Below are 20,915 nucleotides of genomic sequence, written 5' to 3' on the forward strand. Positions count from 1 at the left end.
CAGCAGGATTTTTTTTTTTTTCCTGCAACCAGACTCCTGAGGTAATGATAGAAAATGTGATTTATTCACCCAGCAGATGCAAAGAACAGATAATTACACTTCCTTCCCCTTGGTTTCAGCTGGGATCACTAATTCTTCTGGTTAAGAACAAATGAATGATTATTAATAATTAGAAACCAGACTCTCAAGGTCTTTGCCCCACAGGTGATGATGGATCCTGGCTGTTGAGTGAATCACGTTAATGGGAGATGTAAAAATAAAGAAAGGAACTGATTGGTTTCATTTTGTGGTGTCTTGCAGCTCCTGTGCCAGGGACTGGGCTGGGCACAGAAGGGCAGCCCCCGCCCTGCGTTCCGAAGGCAGCAGCTCAAGTACAGCCTGGACAGATATTCCTCCAAAACTCCAGCTGTTTTTGCCATTAAAAAACATCACCCCTCGCTGCAGCACAAGGCTGGGAACTCCTGCAGCGCTGCTGGCACAGGTCAGGCAACAAAAACCCCCAAAAACCCGGGGGTTCTGCACAGAATGGAACCAAAACGCTCTGTCCAGCACTCTGCAAAGGCTGCTGCGTTCAGGGATTGACAGGCATTTGTACTCAGAACCAGCCTCAAATGAAATAAAACCCCCACAATTAAGAAAGGAAAATTCCTCTTGCAGCCTGTTTCCTGAGGAGAGGGGATGCTTGGGAGCCTGAAGGACAAATAGACCTCGAGGCCTTTAACACCAATGTTTTCTTTGAACTTCTGCTGAGGCAGTCCCAGTCTGTGACCACCACGCTGGGCCACTTCAAAGAAGAGGTAAATCATTATTTGGGGCTGCTTTTTATGTAGAAAAGCCTAAAACCAAGCAATTGTGTCTGTCCCCATTGTTTTATCAACCCCTGACTATGAGGTAGATGCTTTATTTCAGCTTTCAGCTGTTTAGAAGATGATAAATGAATCTATCCTCATTTTATTAAGCATTTTCTTTATACCCTGCACAAGTGGGAAGAGGAGTGACCTTAAGGCAAAATATTTTGGTTCTCTTAGAATTTTTTTCTCTTGGTACTGAACTGATATAATTTTTGGAAAGTGACTTCAGCTTCCAGCTTCAATTTTCTATCTGTAAAATAAAAAAAAAAAAAGTGGATTTTCTACACTGGAAAGCTGCAGGTTAAACTGAGGAGAGATTAATAAATGAATACATGGGTATGTTATTCGAATTTTATAGTAAATATCTAAATTTTGCTGCTGAAATCGATAGGAGAGCATTTCACAGCCCAAAAATGAATCCACCCGTGGCACTCCTGTAACTCCAAGTGGGGCTTTAAGGACAGCAGAGGGAGCTGGATCACAGCAACAGATAAATAATGGGGAGAAATCATCATTCCCCAGTCTGAGCCAAGCTGGAATTGATGCGTTTGTACCAAAAATTGACCCCAGTTTGGGGTTTATTACATAAAAAAGGAAAACTTCACCAGCTCCAAATTATCCCTTCACTCCTAACGTCATTTTTATTTTCATTTTGCACCTCAGGTAAAAATGCTGTATCACAGGGTAATGAATGAAATATCCTCGCTGAAAAACCTTTGGATAAAGGCTCTGAGCATCCCAGGAACTGGGCAGGATGATGAGAGCACAGTGGCAAAACAGCAGGTAGAGCTCAGCTCAGCAATATTTATAAATGAAACAAATTGAATTTATACATGGAGTAACAAATTGAATTCTCTTCTAGAAATTTTAGGCATGGCCATGTAAGATGTTACTTTTGGTGTAGCAGACATTTAATATTTTCTAGGCTGCAAAAGAATTAATTGCAATGTCCATAAACAGGAGGTGACACTGGGTCTTTACTTCATTTAAAGCTGCTGCTATTGCAGAGACATTGCTGAAAGATTAATTATTATTATTATTATTTTCTCAGAGGTTTCATCTTTGAAAACTGCATAAATTCATCTGCTTGAGCATGTGGTGCAGCTTCTATTTTTGGCAGGCATCAAACAGCTCTGTCTGCTCTGTGCTGTTCCAGGTGCCTTTCTCTGGGTCACCACAGAGCTTTGAACACTCTCAGACCACCAGGTTTTGTGGCCTCAGCGGGGTCTCAAGTAATTCATGGGAGGTGATCCCACAAAAACTGATCCCACTGCTCCAGTCTGTGATTCAGATGCTGGAGGAAAACAGAAAAAATGGTTTTTCACCTGAGACTCCAGGTAAGAGAGAAGAGAAAGGCACTGCCACTGCCCTTATTTTATTCTTATAAAAATTTCAACTTTAAATCCAGAGAATTCTCCATCCAACAGCTGAAAATCAGACTTTGATTCCATTTTGTTAAAGATGTCCTTGGGCTTAACGAGCAAATTAAATTTGTATAAATTTGCCCCTGAGTGGGATGAGCCCTGAAATCACCTGTAATTCTCAGTTTCCTTTGTCAGCTCTCACCAAAGTTACAGTAAATTTGCAAAATAATTAATTTCTTGCAGTAAATATACTTCCCTCCTGTTTCTTGTACAGGCTACTCCTCGAGGAGCACCTTAAAAGCCTCTGCTGCTCACACAGAGGTGTCAAAAAGTGAAGAAAATCAGGAAACCATCCCAGCTTCCATAACATCCCCTGCTCTGCTCCCCTCACCTGCAGCAAGGATCACCCACATGCAGCAAGAAATGCACACAAGGTCAGAAACTCTCATTATTCTCTAATTTTTGGTCATAAAAATACCTTATTTGCAAGTTTTCTCCTCAGGAAGTTTCTCTTTGGGGGTGGCATGTGGTTCAAAAGGAGATCCCCGATCTCCAGGTGTGTGTGAATAAGGGAAGCGCTGCTGGCAATAATTATGGAAAAGCAGAGATGTTTTCAGGCTGTCTGCACATCTGGCTGCAGGTTCCTCTGGGAGAAGCACAGCTGGGAGCGAGCACAGCTGGAAATGTCCTTGCTGACACAAGAGATGGGCGCTGTCTGCTCCTTCTACCAATCATCCAAGGAATGCCACGAAGGAAACTGGGTAAGGTTGGCATTGGGTCATCTCAGATTTCTCAGCTGACACACAGGAGAAGAAAGTTTCCCCCCCTTCCTATCCAAATTCCTTTCAGTTTTCCCACATTGCTTCCAAAAATTGAAGCAAAATTAGAGAAGGAAAAAAAAAAATCTTCTGATTATGGCAAAGCAAAACAGAACCTGATTTAGTTTTCCTCTCTCAATATTAAGGCACAAGAGGCTTCAATTTTTAGTAACTCTTGGGTACTTAATCCCACTGATGGCACTTAAATGAACACGAATTTCTAATTTCTGGCTGAGTATTTGACACCTCAGGCTCAGTATGGCCCAATTCCCATTCACCTGGTGCTCCTGGATTGTGCAGATGGTTCAGCTGGGATGTCCATCATTTCAGGGGACGAAGAGCTGGACTGGCACACTGGATTCACTCCTGGAAGAGCTCTCAGAACACCACAGCCAGGCTGGCCAAGCCCTGCTCCAGGGACACCTGGAAGAAATCAAACATTCCAACCTCAGCCCAGAGCTGACAGTGCCCAAACAGCCCCAACACTTCCTGGAAGAACTTCCACACCAGTTATCCTTTTGTCTGCTTGGCTTGCAAAGCCCAGGCTGTGACCTCAGCGAGCAGCAAGTGAGTTTGAGACATTTTCTCTGTGTTTTGTCACCTCACTGCCATGCAGGGATGGATGTCACCCACCCTGGGTGGCACAAACACACGGCTGGCTTTGGCCGTCCCACGGTTATCAGAGCAGCTTCAATATTCACAGAAATTCCAGTGTTCCAGGTGTCCCTGGGATCTGGACTTCTCTGGTCCTGCTGACCACAGAGCTCTTTGTTGGAGTGGGAAATCCCCACCCTTTTTTGATCTTTTTAACAGAAACATTCCCAGGAAATCGAGCACTCCCCAGCCCCTGTAACTCGGATGCTCCAGGTTTCAGGGATGAAGATTGTAAAGCTAGAAGCTCTGAGACAAGTGTGTCTGTACAGAGTCCTGGATCTCTATAGTGACCTCCAGGTAGAGGCATTTTGTGATTTTCATGCCTCATCCCTCCCCGCATGAGCCTCAAGGCATCTCACTCAACTCCCAAGTGCACAAACGCCCACCCTGACCAAAAATCTACAGGGGTGCAAGGACAGAAACCTCCCATGCAGAACCCCACTCCTCAAATCCCTGTAATTATGCCCAATGCTAGGAAAAATAGGTTCATTCTACTAAAAAAAAAAAAAAAAATTCTCCCTCTGCTTACCTGCTTCAGACTGGGGCTTGCCCAGAAGATGTGAGCAGGACCCTGAGCAGGCTCAGCTGCAAAAATCGAGGTGAAGAAGCCGCCCGAGAGGCTGCTGAGAGCAGAGAGGAGCAGCAAGCAGCCAGAGCAGTGGCTTTCCTCCAGGAGCACCATCAGGAGGGGGATCTGCTGAAGGGTTTGAATGCACAATCCGAGGCTGAGCTGAGGAAAATGCAGGCACAGTTTAGGCTGGAGCTTCAAACACGGACAGAGGAAAAGGTACCTCAGCTAAAACATTGGGATTGTCATTTATGAACAGCCACACAGAGCATGGAGAGCTCAGTAAAACCCCTGGCCTGGTTATTTCAGCAATGTTTTATGGGATTCACAATTATTTAACTTGTGCTGTCAAGGGAAACTTTTAAAAAGTCTTTTGGGAAGCTGATGGATTCCATTATTTTTAGGATGGTTAATTTTCTCCCCCTCTGGATTCCTAATTTCAAAGTTGCAACATTTCCACACTTCCCTCAAGTCTGTAAAACTTTGTTTTTTCTCCCCAGCTAAAAGCCAAAGAAACACAAGTGATCCAGGAGACCAAAGGACAGAAATTTGGGAATCTTGTGGCCTATTCCATCCTCTCCCAGAGGCACCTGAGGCAAACAGTGACTTTGCTCCAGGATTGCCACAGGCTCAGGAACGTGGCCCTGAAATCCCAAAAGGAGGGCACAGGCCTGGAACACCTCGTGGTGGAAGTAAAATTCTCTTTTTTAATTTAAAATGCTCTAGTTTAGTTTAGAGCCTGCAGTGTGTTGCTGCAAAACTTTACAAACTCTCAGGAACTGTGTCTGTTTAGAGAAATGTTTCTAGAAATGAAGCCAATTCCAGATTAAAAGATATTCTACTCATTTTTAATGCCACAAGGATTGAAACCACCCTGGGATTTTCTACTTCAGATCCAATTTTAACACAGATTAACTTTATGGTCCTTAGAGAATCATGTATCTATTTTCAGTAGATATAGGTTTGTTATTTGGGTGTTTATTAATAACAAAAATAAAGGACTGCAAGGTGCTTTTACCCAATTTCCACTGCTTTTTTTTTCCCAAAAACTTTGTGTTTTCAAAACTCTAGCTCTTAAACCTGTCCTCAATCCATTGTGGAGAAACTAAATTAACAAAAGGAGGTTCAGATATTCCAGGTTGTATTTCACATGACCGATCTACCTTCCAGGATTTATCAATGGATGATGACAGCAGGGACATTTTGCAGCTCCTGAAGGACAACACAGAGTATTTCTTTTTAGTGCTGGAATTTATACAAGCTGTAAGATTATTGCAGCTGAGAGAAACCCACTTCAGGGAAATGGTGAGAAGCTTAAAAGGCTGCAGCCAGGAGAAGGTAAAACTCAAAATAGATTTCTTTGCACTCTGATTCAGAAAATAATAAATAATTGCTGTTCTTACTGTGCAGAGGACTTTGTTCTCCAAGTATCAAAGTTCCCAAAACAATACCAGGATCTTTGGGTTTGGATCTTTTTTTTTTTTCATTTACAGTTTGTGGATGAAGCAGAGGCCACAACCAATGAAGTGAGAAAATTCAGAGAGCAGAAAACAAGAAGGCTGAAGGAACAGCTGAAGCACTTCCTGGAAAAGAAAAGAACTGAGAATATTTCAAGTAGCTTTGATCCATTTCAGGTTAGAAAAGAGCAAATCCCAAATGTTTTTTAATTGAATATGGACAGGACATAAAATTAATGGTATAGTGTTGATGAGACCGTGCCTGTAGCTGCGCTGAATTATGAAATTCCCATTTCATATGTGAATATATATACAAATATAATATAAATGTTATCTATATTAATACATATGAAGAAAATGGTTGAAAGTAGAGAACAGAAATGTAATACTATAGGAAACTGGAAAGGGATAGGAGAAGAACAGCTGCTTAAAATAGGTTGTGCCCAAATGGTGAGTTTAGGGGTTTTGGAGTTGTTTTTTTAACTGATTGTGAGGACTAGACCTGCCTTATCCACAACACAGAGCTCACCCTTAGAGGGTCTGAGAAATTTAACAGCTTTTTACAGGCACTGTTTCATCTCTTTGTTTTCCTTGTAGGGTTTGATGAAGGAATGCACTGAGAGAAAATCTTCCTTAGGAAAGGATTTCCAGCTGGATTTGCAGAAGCTGAGAATGAGATTAGAAGGAGATAAAAAAGGGAAAACGCAGCAGAACAGCCATTCCCCATCACACATCACCCAGGATTCCCAGATTCCAGGGACAAAGGCAGAGGATCAGCTCCTCTTGTTCCTGACTAAGAGTAAGGCAGAGAATTTAAATGACCTGTGATTATTTTTTGATATTGATGCATTACCTGGGGGTCCCTGATGGAAATGAACAGGGGAGAGATTCCAATACACTTCTACATTTTTAAACATCTTCCAAAAATTTGATATTTAGTAAAAAAAAAAAAGAAAAGTACAGCTTTTAATCCTACCAGTTCATTTCTAAACTGAGGCCTGAATACTGTGTAGGAAAGTCAAAATTAGCTTATGGAAAAAGAAATGGCTGTAAGTCCCTCTGGAATTATGCCAGATAACGCCTGCAGATATCCTGTCCTCACAGATATCAAGGTGCTGAAGCAGGCAGAACACCTGATGGCATCCAGGATCACCCTGCTGAAGCCTCAGCTCACAGCACCTCCTCTGCAAGGTAAAAAAAATCAAAGTCATTTTGATGACTTTTGTTCTTTTTCCTGCCACTGTTTCACCTTGTCCCCAAAAATCCCCAGGCGTGAAGTGTTTGCTCAGACAAACATGGTAAGAAAAGGATTGTTTGGGGAAACAACATTTCTACATTTCTTTACACAGGGGATGGAATTAAGTGTAAAAAAGCCTCTTTTCTCTTCGGCCTCCTGAAGGAGGTGAACGATGAGCTCCGAAATCATGCAGTGGCAGCTGGGCTGGGACAGAGCCAAAGGCTGGAGAAAAGTAAATTTTAGCATTTTTCCTTCTCATAAAACAGCCAGAATTTGGTGTAATTGGAAGATTTCTGCTTCATCCTTTAGGGAGCTGTTGGTTAGGATCAGATTTTGCTGCACAGACACCTCAGTTATTCTCTCCTTTAGAGGAGAGGGCTCTGCCAGTGAAGGAGAGAGACTCAGCACCCAAATCACCTGAATTTGCTGCTGACCAGCTCTAAGCCACATGTCATTAATGCCACTTTTCCAGACCTTAATTGTGAGAATTTTCTCTAAGAAAAGTAAAGTTTTGGGCATTTCCTTGATCATCTTATAAAAATTCACAATGCATCAACAGGGATTCATTTTGCTTTGAACAATATTATAACAAAGATGAGAAATGCAGTTTTTTACCCAGCTGTATTGCAGTGTTACCTCTTGGACAAACAAAATGCAAATAGAAATCAATTAATCTAATGAAACTCTACTGTTCTTGCAGCAGAAATTACTGCTCAGGGCATGCAGGAGTCCTCGAGGAGTCAGGAAAGAGAATTAACAGCAGTGGATCCTGCAGCCCTTTCTCCCAGGGAGTTTGTGGTGTTCCAGTACGGCCTCTCCATCCTACAGTTCCTCACATTTCACATTAAAGTGAGTGTTTAAAATCTGATCATCAGCAAAACTTACCCAAAAATACCCTTCAGCCAACAGGGTACTTACTTTTACTAAGTAAAATCAATTAGACAATGACAAATGTGCAAATATTGGGAAATAAATTCCACTTCTGTTTTCTCCACAACAGCATGGAATTGTTTTCCAGTCCAAAGATCCACAGTCAGTTCTTGTATTTGTTGTTTCTTGAGCACACCACTTAGGAAATGAGAAATTAATCCCTGCCTGCTGCATAATTTTGTAATAAAACATATTCCCTTTAAACCTCAGAACAAGGATTCTCTCATTTTCTCTGCACAGTTCTTAGCACACCTCCGGGTAAACTCTCCAGGGTGTTTTGTAACAGCATTAAATAAATAACAATAATAAACTTGTAGTGGCTCCACCCAGAGCTCCAGGCCTGGAGCACACTTTCATTTACTTAATTAAAAAGCTGGCAAGAGGAAATCCTAAGGATTTTCAGTCTCCATTTCCACGTGGATTTTTTTGGCTCTGTGCACCCACTGCAAATCAGAGCTGACATTTAATTGAACTTAGATCCCATTAATCTCTGAGGTGCCTCCAGTGCTTACAGCAGCATTTTCCCTTCTCTTTGCAGGCTCCAGAAATCACCCTGTGCGTTGCCTCCAGCCTCCCCCAGAGCCATGCCCCAGGCGATGCCTTCAGGAATTCTTTCTTTTATCAGGTTTGTCCACCCCACATCCGTGCAATATTTTTATCTCCATCAAGTTCCAGGAGACTGGGAAGCAAAAGGACAAGCACTGAATATTTTCTGTAAGTCGTACAAGCTTGATGCTTTCTAGGAAAGAAATACATTTATGTAAGAAATCATCAAATGCTAATAATCTCCAGATATCTCTGAGCACAAACCTAACACACCCATGTTTAAATCCATTAAATCAGCTCTGATTTTCCAGTTTCTCCTGACCAAGTTCTACCACTTTTCATTTCTACCAAATTCTCTCTAGGTCAGCTTTATAGGAGTCAGTGTATCAGCATTTTATTTGTTATAATTAAATTACAGGCCACTATAAACAAATTACAAAATGTGACTATTTAGTGTTATTTTTTAAAGTTTTCTAAAGTTCATAAAATATAAATCTAAACCTGCCTAGAGCAGAGAATACAGGAATGCTTTAAATTCACACCATAGATCATTTCATGAAGTCCTGTGCACATGGATATCCCCCAGCACTGATTCCAATCCTTGCACTCACCTGAAACTGAGATAAACCACTGCTGAGCTATTTCCTGCTGTGCCCTTGTCCCAGCTGGGGATATTCCTTTTTTTCCCCCAGAATTCCAAGAAGAAACTCTTCATCCTGAGGGATTGCCTGGGCTCTGTGGGAAGTTTCCTGCTGCTCCTGGTGCACTGCTTGGCTCGCGTCACTGCTGGGGACCTCAGCCACGACACCAACCCCATCTTCCTGAGGCTTTTCCACCAGGTACATCAGTATTTTCTCAATGTAACCACATTCAACTAATTCCTGTGAAAAATTCTTACTTTAAAAGAGAAGGGTTAATGCTGCCAGAACTGAGGAGATAAAAGCCAGACAACTCCATTCTAACCCCGCCTGGGCAGTAAATGGGAGAATCCAGCAGGAAAAGCTCTTTATCATCACAGTCCTAGCTCAGAACACAGATAAATTCATTGGAAAATAAAGAGGGAACTGGAATTTTCCTTCCCAACACCTTGGTGTGATGCAGGTTCTCAAAACCTTTCAGAAAGTCTTTTTTTTTTGGTTTGTTTTTTTTTTAATTTCTCTAGGCTCTAAAGGCCTGTCTTGGTGAGATGTTCTCCCTCAGACTGCAGCTCTCAGCAGCTCCCCAGGGGGATAAATCCCACGGGATAAATCAGATGCTGCTCAAGGAGGAACCACTCTCCACAGAGGAAATAAACCTGATCTCCCAACTTTTTGAAGTGAGAGCGAAAAGCCACACAGCCACAGAACTCCTTGAGAAGGTAACAAAAAAAAAAAAAAAAATCACAAGATCTGGTTGGAAAAAAATTCACCACCCCTCATTTTTTACTTTGTTAGAGTGGCAATTAAATGGTTTCAAAAACCCAGCTAAGAAAACCCCCTTCCTAAGCAGGAAGGTTAAAATAAATTATTTAATTTCATGTAAATCATTAGGTCAGCATAAACAGCAATACCATGAAAAGATATTTAAAAGAGTCTACAAAAAGGCTTAAAATTAACATTTATCTGCTCTCTTCACTTCTGTGTTCCTGAAGAACCTCTTGCTCTGTGTGAAACCTGAGGAAACACTCAATGACAAGAGGCTGGGGAAGAAAAAAGAGGATTTCCTTCATCCCCTGAGCAGCAGTGGAAGGAGGGCACGGTGAGAACAATTAACCAGGAGCTATTATTTACTATTTAAATTTACTATTTATTACCCCACCACCCTGTACAGTGAAATTTGTCTTTCTGGTTTGCTCCTGTGAAGAGCCTATGGATAAAATTTTAATACTGGCATTTCTTCCCTCTCGAATTAAACATTTCCCCTGTTTTTCAGCTTTGAAGAGGAAACTGTCAATTCCTCATCCCCTTCAGAACTGGAGGATAAAGTGGATGCATTAACTGAGGAGCTGGTGCACATCATAGAGGATGAACAGCAGTTTTTAAGTAGTAAAGGCAACGAAGATCTGCTTTCTTATTACCTTGAAATAACCAGTGTGGAGAAGGAGAGTTTGGTAAAACAAATAAATGCATTGGAAGAGGAAATAGCCCAGGGCAGAAAGTTGTGATGGTGCTCAAAACTTGGTGGTTCGGTTCCTGCTACTCTGCATTAATTTGGCATTAGGCTTCAATCCAAAGAAAATCCTCTATTTTTACCTTAATTACAATGTATTTTTCCTCTCCATCCTACAGGCTCATTAAAGCAGGAGTGAAAGCAGTGCAGTAATTTAAGTGACAAGACTTTGGCCAGAGGAACTGCCATTTCTGGCCACAGCCAAGTGGTGAGAAGAAATATTGCTGCAAAAGCCCAGACTCAGAGTTTCCAGGAACAGGAGCAAAATATAGACTCACTCAATTCCTGGTGTTAAATAAATTATTCTTTAAACTAGTGCATCCCCCCAGGAGGTGTTCTGAGGCCTCTGCAGCTGAGAGTTGCAGTTTTATGATTTTATGACACAGCAAAAACTGCAGATATGGTTACTGGGGTTAATTATATCTGCAGAGTTACACTTAAAGTGCAAGAAACATTCTCCACCACACTTCAGCTCTGTGCTACAACCCACCCAGCAGTACAGCTCCTGCACTGTCCAAGACCATCCCTGCTCCTAAACCTGGGGAATCAGTCTCTCCTCCTCCTCCTCCCAAATTCAAGAGCCAAACATCAAAACACAAAATATTCAGTATTTTCCAATCACCCCAATCCAGCCCCACCTCCAGTGTGGATAAAAAGCAAGTGAAGAAGAGCAAAGCCACCCAAAACTCTTTTTTTCCCCCATCAGTACAAACCTCATGGGGGCACAGCACCATTTAAATATTTTTGTGAGTCACTAAATACCCCCAACATCCCTGCTGGTGATATTTATGTCTTGGCTCACAACACCTTTGCCAGAAGGAAGCAAAGCATCCTTCAAAGCAGCTTGGGGGATGTTTTTATCTTCCTTCACATGCTGGTGTTTCCACCAAAAAGCTCCTGAACACTCTTCAAAGGCACCACCAGCAGATGGCTTTGACAAAATAAATAAGTAGATTTATTGACTTATTCATTTCCTTTTTAATTCGCAAGGAGAGTAAATTTATTTATTTAAATTTATTCTTCTCGTGAGTTAAAAAGGAGATGCACATTTATTTATTCATTTCCTTTTTAATTCACGAGAAGAATAAATTTATTGATTTATGCATCTCCTTTTTAACTCACAAGAAGAGTCTCACACTACATCTTTATTCTTATGTTAACATCAATTTAAAACACTGAAAAACCTGTATAAAACCCCCCCCCAAAATGTTCATAAATACAGAGTCACAGACAGATTAGGCAGCAAGTGCTATTCTTATGAGGTTTTGCAGGGCCAGCCTTCACCCCATAACGAAAGCAGGGCTCCAGAGTCTGAAAGCAGCCACGGATCTACCTCTTGGTGTTGACCCAGTGGTACCTGTCCATCCGTGGGCCTGGGAAGGCGCTCATGGGCCTGTAGGACCTGTAGCCCCTGTAGGCTCTGGGCTGGCCAAAGTGGGAGCCGTGGGCCTCGTAGGGTGTCCTTTGCAGGTACGGGCACCAGGGCTGGAGGGATGTCTTCCAGAAGTCACTGAACTGACCAGTAAGAGGGGAAATAATGTTAAAATGTGCTGGGGAAAGAGAGGAGAGGAGCGAGGCCATCAAAATTCTACCGCATTCCTTCCTGAGGAAGCTTAGGGAGCAAGCGGTGCCTCCTACCAAAGCTCCATCCCACTCACAGCATCGCTGAGGTTGGAAAAAACCCTCTAAGGTCAAGTCCAGCTGTTGCCTAACCCATGTCCCCAAATGCCACATCTACACATGCTTGAAATCCCTCCAGGGCTGGTGACTCCACCAGGGAGGGTGGTCACCATCCAGGGATGGCAACACCCCATGCCAGGGCTGGAAAACCCTTTCAGGGGAGAAATCAAACCTAAACCTCCCCTGGAGCAACTCGAGCCTTTTTCCTCTCATCCTGTCACTGCTTCCCTGGCAGAAGAGCCTGACCCCCACCTGCCAGCACATCTGAGGGAATTTTGGAGTGAGAAGTTCCCCCCTGAGCCCCACTGCCCCGGCTCACCTGGTACACACTGTTGGGGTTGCTGACAGTGGGGATGGCTTTGGGCTCCTTGCTGAAGCTCTCCTCATCCGAGGAGCTGCCAGAGTGATTGTCCAGGGCTGCCCTCCCCACGGCAAGGTTGATCTGCTGGGGCAGCTCGGGGTTCTCCTCCCCGTTGAAGCGCACCACGGTGAAGGGCTCGTTCCTCTCCCCGTACCTGCAGCGGCCGCAGGTGAGTGCTGCTGCTCTGGGAGGAGCCAGCTCACACCAAAAGTGGGCAAACCCTCAGGTATTAATTAAGGCTGGGAGCAGGTTTAGATTGATTAAGTACACAGCACCTGGTGTTTATCAGCCCCCAGGCTCTGAACTCACCTGCAGGACACCTCGAAGGGATCCACCCACACCGTCAACTCCTCGGGCAAGCCCAGCTGGTTGAAGTCCACGCTGCTCTCTGCACAAGCCTGGTCCAGCAGGGGATCCCGTGGCTGCTGTTTATTGATCCTTACACACCTGGGGAACAGCAAAGTGCAGCTGGAGTTCAGATCTCACTGCAGCTTTGCAGGTTCTGCTCGTGCAGAGCACACCCAAAATCTCTATTTATTGCCTCAGCACTTTTAACCTGGTGATGCAAGTTCTCACTTAGAGCCCCAACGAGCAATTCAGCCCAACAAGCTGAATCATCAACTCAAACAAGGCTTGGCTTTTAATTCTCATCAATTACTAATTAGGCAATTTGCTGCTTTAAGTGTTTAAAACAGAAACATTCCAAAAGTCACTTTAAGACCACTTGAATTCTGCATCCCAGGAGGCAGAGGCTAATTAAGGCACTTGTCTTAAGATTCCCCCCCCAGCTCTCTAGTTACTCCTTTTCAGGTGAAAAATAAATGTAATTTTCACCAATTAACAATCCTTCCTTCAAGCTTAAGGAGCATCCTGGTGGTTCCCTTTGCATCCTTTATTTCACTTTAAGGCCTCCAGGAACTGCTTCTTGAATGCCAACCCAAGGCTCCACCTGCCCTGTCCATCTCCTAACAGCCCTCTCACCTGAAGGCTTGTCCTTGGCAGGGACTGGCCAGGTACCAGTGATTTTTGTACTTTTCAAACAGGACCGTGGTCAGCCTAGCTGCAAACTTCTCCACTTCATCCTTGCTCAGCTTGCCTTCCCTCTTCACCAGCTTTGTGATGAAGAAGACCGCAGCAGCAATTTCATCTTTCATCTTGAATTGCAGCACAGGGGGTGCCTGAGCTGCTGGAGTAGAGATGAAACACCACACCAGAGAGATTTAATAACATTAAGGCACTATCAGGTTCCAAGAATAGATGCTGCAAAACCTGCACAAGCCAAGATAGACAGAGCCTGGATAAGCCTGACTGCCAAACAGCAGATTAAATTTAGTTTTGGATATTAAAACCAGTTTAATGCGTTACTAGAAGGCCCCTACACTAAGCAGGTTAAGAGATAATATTCAAAAAGAGTTTAAAATGTAACAGTTCTTACATGTCACACATATTACAAGCAGCAAATCTTACAAATATATAGGCATTTTTCCGTAAAAAGAAAACCAAAAGCATCACCTTCTGACAGCAGAGACAGGGAAAACTTGAGATAAACGTCACAAACAACCTCAAAGAGGCACTAAGAAAACAGACAAAATACCACAAGGCCCTGTATCATTTATACAGAGGGGAAACCCAAAAACCCCCTCCCTCCATTCCCTGGCAGAGTTTGGTCAGGCTTTATATGGAAGTGGAATCATGTGGAGCTGAGGAATGCAGCAACATTCAGGTGTGCAGGAGCTGCAGGTGTGTGTTAGATTAATTAACCAGCTGGTTCAAAGGTATTTCCAATCTTCTTGGCTTTATTCCAACATCAGTTCCTTCTTTTAGGGGGATTTAATTGATTCCATTCTTTATTCTGTTGTGTCCATCAGTCTATCCCATAAATCCCCGTGGAATATTTAATATTCACCGTGAGGAAAACAGCACCAAGCTAATTAATTAATGATTAGAATTGTGCTTGACTGCTCCTAGCAGACTCAACACAATTATTTTCCACGTGAAACCTTCACATTTGGCGTTCTCTATTTAGAAAACTGCTTGATTCTGGATTTCTCACATCACTGATCTTCCTAGTTCACATTATCAGCATAGATTTATTTCGGTTTTCAGGTGTTTAAAACAGAGGGAATGTCTCATTTCCTCAAAATTTGAGAGTTGTGCTCGTTGTTCAAAACCCCAAGCCATAATTCTCTGGGCACAGCCAGAGAAGAGCTGATTGTTCCTTTTTTTCCCCTTTTGCTGCCTCAGGAAGTTGTGTCTCCAGTGTCAGATCCCAGGAACTGCCGAGACAAAAGAACAAATGGAGGCAAAAAGAGCTGAGTGTTTAAAACTGGCTCTTAATGGGGCTGGGGATGGAGCAGCCAGGCAGTTCCAGGCTCACATCTCAGCCTGGGGAGTTGATGGTGAGACAAGGGGATAAGAAATACAGAAATACAGAGCCTGAAGGCACAAATTGTGTGCCCTGAACCACAAATTTCTGGCTATTTCTGTGTTTCATTTCTCTCCACTCGCACAGTTCCACTCACACAATTCCCTCCTTGCGCTTCAGTTTCTTTCTACATCACAAAAAAAAAGTTAAAAGAAAAAACCCCCCCAAGGCTTTCAGTAGAAATTCTGCTTTTAAGGAATGAGTAATAAACCACAAAACAGCCCCATCTTCCTTCTCTTCCTTTGTCTCACATATCAAAACACTTCCTCAGCAAGTGGGGACCTTTCCCTTTCCATGACCACTCCAAAGAAACAGAAATCAGAGTCTGAGACAGATAAAGGATCCTCAGAAAAAGCTCTGACATAGAACCCCCAGTGTTGTGACCACAAGGGTTCCCTCGTCATGTGCTCCCGGGATGACACACAAGGATTTTGTTCCCTGCAATACCCTGAGTCATTCCTTCCTTTTTCATGGAGATAAAGAGGCCAAGGGCAGCCTGCTCTGAGATTTTTGGGGAATGCTGTTGGACAACAGGAAACTGCTGCTGTGCACTGCTGGGAAGGATTTCCACTCAGCATTTTCTGTCTGTGCTGTCTGCGAAGATTTTGACTCTGTCTGCATCCAGAATTAGCTCTGGGCAACACAGGAGCATTCCTGGACAGCCAAACTGGGTCTTCATGCCTGAGGCCTGAGTGTTCTTCTGGAGATAAAACTTGCTTTAAAAATGTCATTTTCTGAGCTGAGTGGATTCCCTTGCAAACACTGCAGCCGCATCAGTTTTTCTTTGCTTTTAAAAATCTGTCGCATGGTGACATGTCAAAAAAACCCCAAAGTAAAAGTTTGCAAGTGACTTTAAAGTTTTGATCACACTGATTTTACTGCAGCGTGGCTGAACTGCAGGAAAAGTGGGTGTTACCAAAAAACTGGAGGCAACCACCACAAATCTGTGGGGTTTTAACTGATCTGACAAAACTGGTGTCCAAAGAAATATCAAAGAGCAAGATTTGCCACCTAAAAAGGATGGGCAATGCACATAATTATAAATTTTTAAGTTCTTCTCAATAAGTTCAGTCCACTCAGGGTTTCCTAGACAACCCCAGACCCAAAGACTGGGATTCCTGTAGGGATGATGTTGTCTTTCTGGCCAAAGTCTTGATATTAAGTCTGATTTCTTTGATTTCATGTTGTCTTTCCTCAATATCAGATAATAACCTAACAAAAGACATGACCTCTCCCTCTAAACTTTGATTCCCTTTTATTCTTGAACTATCCAAGCTAAAGTAGAATTCCCACTGCAGAACAGCAGTGGGCATCGTGGGGAGTCCACCCCTTGCTCTGGGGTGAATATTTTGATCCCAATTTCTGACCCTGCCACGTTTCAGCCTCAGGAATTCTCCCGGGACTGTCCTTTCCCAAATGCCGAGGTGGTTTGGATCAGAGAGAGAGACACAGGATGGGATTTTGAGGCATCTCCTGCTTAATGCAGCAAGTCCAGGCAGGCCCTGTGAGTGAGGAAATTCTGTGGCAAAGGAGTGAAGGACTGGAATCCACAAAGGACACGCAGAGGAAAATCTGGATCCCTCCTCCACCTCCTCTGTTGGGTTCCTTGTTCCAATGGCTAACACAGAAACTGCAGGTGAGCAGCAAACAAACCCCTCACCTGAGAAACCAGTCCTGCAATGAGGTGATATTTCTTGGATGACGGGAGGCAAAAGTCAGGTCAAATTCTACACACTTACAACAACAAACACGGGAAAATTTAAGCAAAGTTCTCGGCAGTTCACCCAGTTGTCTCTGATCGTTAAAATTGTCTCAGAACAGAATTTCTGAGAACTTTTTAACTTGGTATTTTTAGTGTCATGCAGGAGTTCAAGCAGTATTTCCTGTTAATGTCACAGAGAGCAGAAGAGCAGAGAGTGGTTCTGGCACCCCATTGACAAGAAAAACTGGCTGGTTTGATTAGGGAGATTAACTGGGCTCCAATCCTCCCCAGTGCTGTCAGTTGTCACTGCCTGGAAGAAAACACAGCCCTGGGTGCCCTATTTGGGCAATAACTGCTGAGGAAGAAAATGTCTGAACCAAAACTGGCACTGCCTGTGCCAAGGAGAGAGAGCTCCATTAAACAACAGCCAACAAATTGTGCTCCCACTCATTCCCAGCTGCATCCAAACAGAAACTGTTTTCATCCCAGCAGATTTAGCAAAACCCAGGATGGACAGCCAAGTGTTCTGACTGAGAGGAGGCAGGGGAAAAATGAGGAGATATTTGTGCCTTTTGTTAAATGATGCTGTTTTAATCCTTACTAGGAACAGAAAAAAGCCAAACCACTCAAAATCAGTGCCTGGACATCCATGGGACTGATCCAGAGCTCACTGAAACCAGGGGAAACGTGTCCAGAGCCTTCAGTGGGACTCAGATCAGGCCCCCAGCTCGGCACAAGCATTCTTAGTCAGATTAAATGAGGTGTCCCCTGGGTCACCAGGCAAGCCCAGGCTTGAGCCACGAAGGGACAGACTCAGGCACAGTTTCTGTAGTAACTGCAGCCCAAACCAAGAGCAAACACAGCTCCCCTAAACACGCTCTGGCAGGAGCCACCCCTGCAGGACTTTTTGCAGTTTTCCTGCTTTAAAGGATTGAGTACATGGAAATAAAGAAACCAAGTGCAGCTTGCCAGTGGCAACCTTCCCTCTGCAAGCCATTTGATTTTTGTGGGTGATGGATGACAGGCAATTCCTCCAGGTAAGCACCTGAAGTTTGGAGATACCGATACAAAAATTGGAAAGCCTGAGTGATTTGCATATGGAAAAGCATCCTCAGTGACAATCTCCTGAGGGAAAAGCAGCTTGCATTCGTTTGGTCGCTGTCTTGGTCACACTCAGAAGCTGCAGGTGTGAACACAGCACCAATTCCAGGGACCATTAAGTCCGAGGGCAGAAGAAACCTCATACCCGGAGGTTACAAACTCACACCTTTACTTAAACCAGGCAGTTTCTGTAAAAAGAATTATTTTGGACTGGAGCGAACCAGAAGGTGATTCTGATCAACGCCACAAAAATTCTAAGGATTTGAGGACTACATATTGCTAGAATTTAATTTAAGATTTCATGATTTATTTCATAAAATAACCCTAAAAACTCCAGTGGTGTTGATCCAGGATGTCCTAAAATTAAATAACAAAGGAAAGACTGCAAAGCTACCTGGGCTTATTTTATGGAGTCCAAGAGCTGTTGCCATACCTCTTTAAATTCTCTGGGTGTTCTCCCTCTGTTTGCATGCCATGATTTGCAGAGCTGAACAAGGCCAAGCAGAGAGAAATGGCTGGGCAGACCCCGAAAACCAGGGGGAGAGGGGCAGAAGGCGAAGATGAGCAGCCTGTGCCTCCCGCTGTGCCAGCAGCACAGGACACTCATCCCTCTGAGCTGCTTCTCTGCCTTTTGGGAATTCCTGGTGGGAATTAAACCAGGCTGGAGCCCCAAGGTCCAGGGATGTGAGCTGGGACTGCCACCGGTGCCACCCCAGCCGGGATCACCCTCCCCTGCAGCCGCTCGTCCGTGGGCTCAGGATGGAAACTCCGGGTGTGTTTTCCATGTTGACTTTGCCCATGGAAACCTCTCCTGCAACAAAGCTCCCAGGGCCACCTGCACGTCCCGAAGTCCCCTGGCCGGGTGGCCATGGTGACAGGGAGTACACAAAGCTCCCAGGCATGGGGCTGACCCACAGCCCCACTGGGACACTCCAGCCCAGGAGCCCCAGGGGAAAAGATGGGAGCATCCCCAGAGGAATTCTGCCCGGGAAAGGCTCCACGGACAGGGTGCTGTGCCTGGGAAAGGGAAGAGCGAAGAATCCGATCCATTTTTCCCTTCCCATGAAATGGTTTTAGTCTCGACGCTGTCCTTATCAGGATTATTCCAAGGTAAGTCCTCGAGGGTAAGTCCTGAATTCTTTAAGGCATTTATGGAAGGAAGTTGGCAAAATTGTTTCTTTTGCAGACAAACTTCTCCTTGCAAGCTCACAGATTGTGTCTCATTCCTGTTTTAGCTTGATAAATCTATATAAAGCAGCTTTATCACATTATTAATTGCATGCACATCTATCAGACACGAGACATAATTGCTGATAACTCCTGACACACTCTCGGAACAGATCTGTTAATTTCTTTAGCTGCCTCAAATGAGTGTAAAAGATTGGAGCATTCTGACACCTGACTGACAGCACGATCTGTGTTCCTGAATTTTGGGGGGGTGGGGGAAGCTTTCTGAAATTCAGGGAAATGGTGCAATTCCACCATCCCTGCTGCTGCTGTCCATGCACTTCATGCTGGAAAACTCCACGTGGAAAGGGCACAAAATCCGTGGCACAGGACACAGAGCCAAGCAGGGAACAGGGGCAGGTGGGGTGAGCACGAACCTGAGATGCTGCAAACCAGGCACGAGGATATTCCCGTGGAATATTTTGTCTTGCCCCAATTCTGCAGCTGGATTTGCACTCCCACCTCTGGATACAGCAAGGACTCCATTCCTCATCTCTCTGTCCCATTGTGGGGCTGCATAATTATTTCTATTTCAGTGTTTGATTGCTTTGCCTTTGCACTCTTGAAAAGATCTTTGTGTTGTGTTTGCTGCAGTTTTTATTCTTGAGAACTCTTAATATGTGGTGTAAATACTAAATATAGATATAAATATTAAATATAGATATAAATATTAAATATAGATATAGATAGAAATACAAATACAAATATAAATATAAGTGCAAATATAAGTGTAAATATAAATATTTGGAATTTAGTAGAATAAGGGTGATATGACCAATATTTTCCATTATTGCCAGCTCCTTATTATTTTAAGAGCATTTGAGGAGATGGAGAATATGAATATAATTACTGGAAGTGCATTCTTTCGTTCCAGGTTTGAATTCCATGACTCCAGGAGAAGTTCTTGGTTTGCAGGCAGTGTAGTTAGCTGATTGTATCCCTCATCCCACAATCACTAATTTCACTGCCATCAAAACAAGGCACAGGATTCCCTGCTCCAGCCTCGGCCTGGAAACTCCAAACTTCTTTATTCCTACTGCAAAATCCTCAATAATGTGATTTCTTTGCAGCTTTGTTTCCAGAATTTTACCTTCCCACAGCAGTGTGTTGGTAAATACGAAGTGAAATCTTTGATGTCTTGAAGTTGCTGCTAAAATCCTCAGGAATTTTCCTGCACCAAGAATCCTGGTATTTAAATGATACATTTACTGCATATTTAATTGTTTATACACCCAGACTGGACTAGGAATTTTTTTAGGTTGCATCCTTCAGTTTATCTGCCAGATAGAAAAAATTTTCATTTGTTTTTCATGTTTTATTAAGCAAGCTGGTAAGTGAAGGGAGTTCTGAGCAGTGATTAAATATTAAACTCACTGTATGTATAAGGTTTTTTTCCTCTTACCACTTAGCTTAACTAAGGATTTTAATTGGAGAAAATAATTAATAATGCCAGAACTTGCCGGGGCTTTTTTAAAGGAAAGGTAAAGGTGAAAGGCTCTGCCATCAGCCTGGTTGCCAGGCAGTGTAGTTAGCTGATTGCCCAAAGCAACAATCACTAGCCACACAGCCAGGTAAAAAGGTCTGGAAGAATGGGATCAGGAATGTGGAAGTGGGAATCAGGCCCACAGGAGTTCTGAGGACACGAAACAGAAGCACCAATGGACAGGACAGTGAAATAAAACAGCTGCTGGATTCTTGTCAAGCCAATTTTCCTGGTGATCCACCTCATTTACAACTCATTTCCACTAAAAACCATGAGGATAAAATGGATTTTTGAGTTTTTTCTTCTCCAGTTTGCAGGCTTCAGCTCCCCCTCCAACTGGGCTCGTCTCAGCCTTAGGTCTCT

General features: G+C 43.5%; 2 protein-coding genes and 1 long non-coding RNA gene across 7 annotated transcripts in view; 1 reads left to right on the forward strand and 2 right to left on the reverse strand.

The window, feature by feature from the left end:
• The window catches only part of LOC108447704, a 17,981-nt gene extending 13,665 nt beyond the window's left edge, over positions 1-4,316 (reverse strand). For all 5 annotated transcript variants that reach the window (XR_001863370.1, XR_001863371.1, XR_001863373.1 and 2 more), the window contains exons 1-2: positions 4,217-4,316; positions 3,312-3,456 (exon numbers count right to left, since the gene is read on the reverse strand). This is a non-coding gene — a long non-coding RNA (uncharacterized LOC108447704). The remainder of the gene's footprint in view (positions 1-3,311; positions 3,457-4,216) is intronic.
• Positions 1,248-11,375, forward strand: LOC108447702. The gene is made up of 19 exons (XM_017738542.1): positions 1,248-1,634; positions 2,008-2,188; positions 2,490-2,649; positions 2,856-2,976; positions 3,364-3,600; positions 3,847-3,984; positions 4,226-4,474; positions 4,756-4,947; positions 5,426-5,593; positions 5,749-5,889; positions 6,310-6,511; positions 6,817-6,903; positions 7,062-7,181; positions 7,650-7,798; positions 8,418-8,504; positions 9,118-9,264; positions 9,588-9,782; positions 10,056-10,162; positions 10,337-11,375. Exons 1-19 carry the CDS (start codon positions 1,521-1,523, stop codon positions 10,566-10,568), a joined length of 3,027 nt encoding a protein of 1,008 aa, XP_017594031.1. The 5' UTR covers positions 1,248-1,520; the 3' UTR covers positions 10,569-11,375.
• Positions 11,376-11,698: 323 nt separating this feature from the next.
• BTG4 (BTG anti-proliferation factor 4) lies at positions 11,699-18,116 on the reverse strand. Its single transcript, XM_008636920.2, has 4 exons — positions 13,596-18,116; positions 12,924-13,061; positions 12,573-12,768; positions 11,699-12,088 (listed from the first exon to the last, which is right to left on the reverse strand). The coding sequence occupies exons 1-4, from the start codon at positions 13,766-13,768 to the stop codon at positions 11,903-11,905; spliced, it is 693 nt and encodes a 230-aa protein (XP_008635142.1). The 5' UTR covers positions 13,769-18,116; the 3' UTR covers positions 11,699-11,902.
• Between the last annotated feature and the right edge of the window lie 2,799 nt (positions 18,117-20,915).

Source organism: Corvus brachyrhynchos, unplaced genomic scaffold, assembly GCF_000691975.1.
Source record: "Corvus brachyrhynchos isolate BGI_N302 unplaced genomic scaffold, ASM69197v1 scaffold46, whole genome shotgun sequence".
Lineage (NCBI taxonomy): Eukaryota > Metazoa > Chordata > Aves > Passeriformes > Corvidae > Corvus > Corvus brachyrhynchos.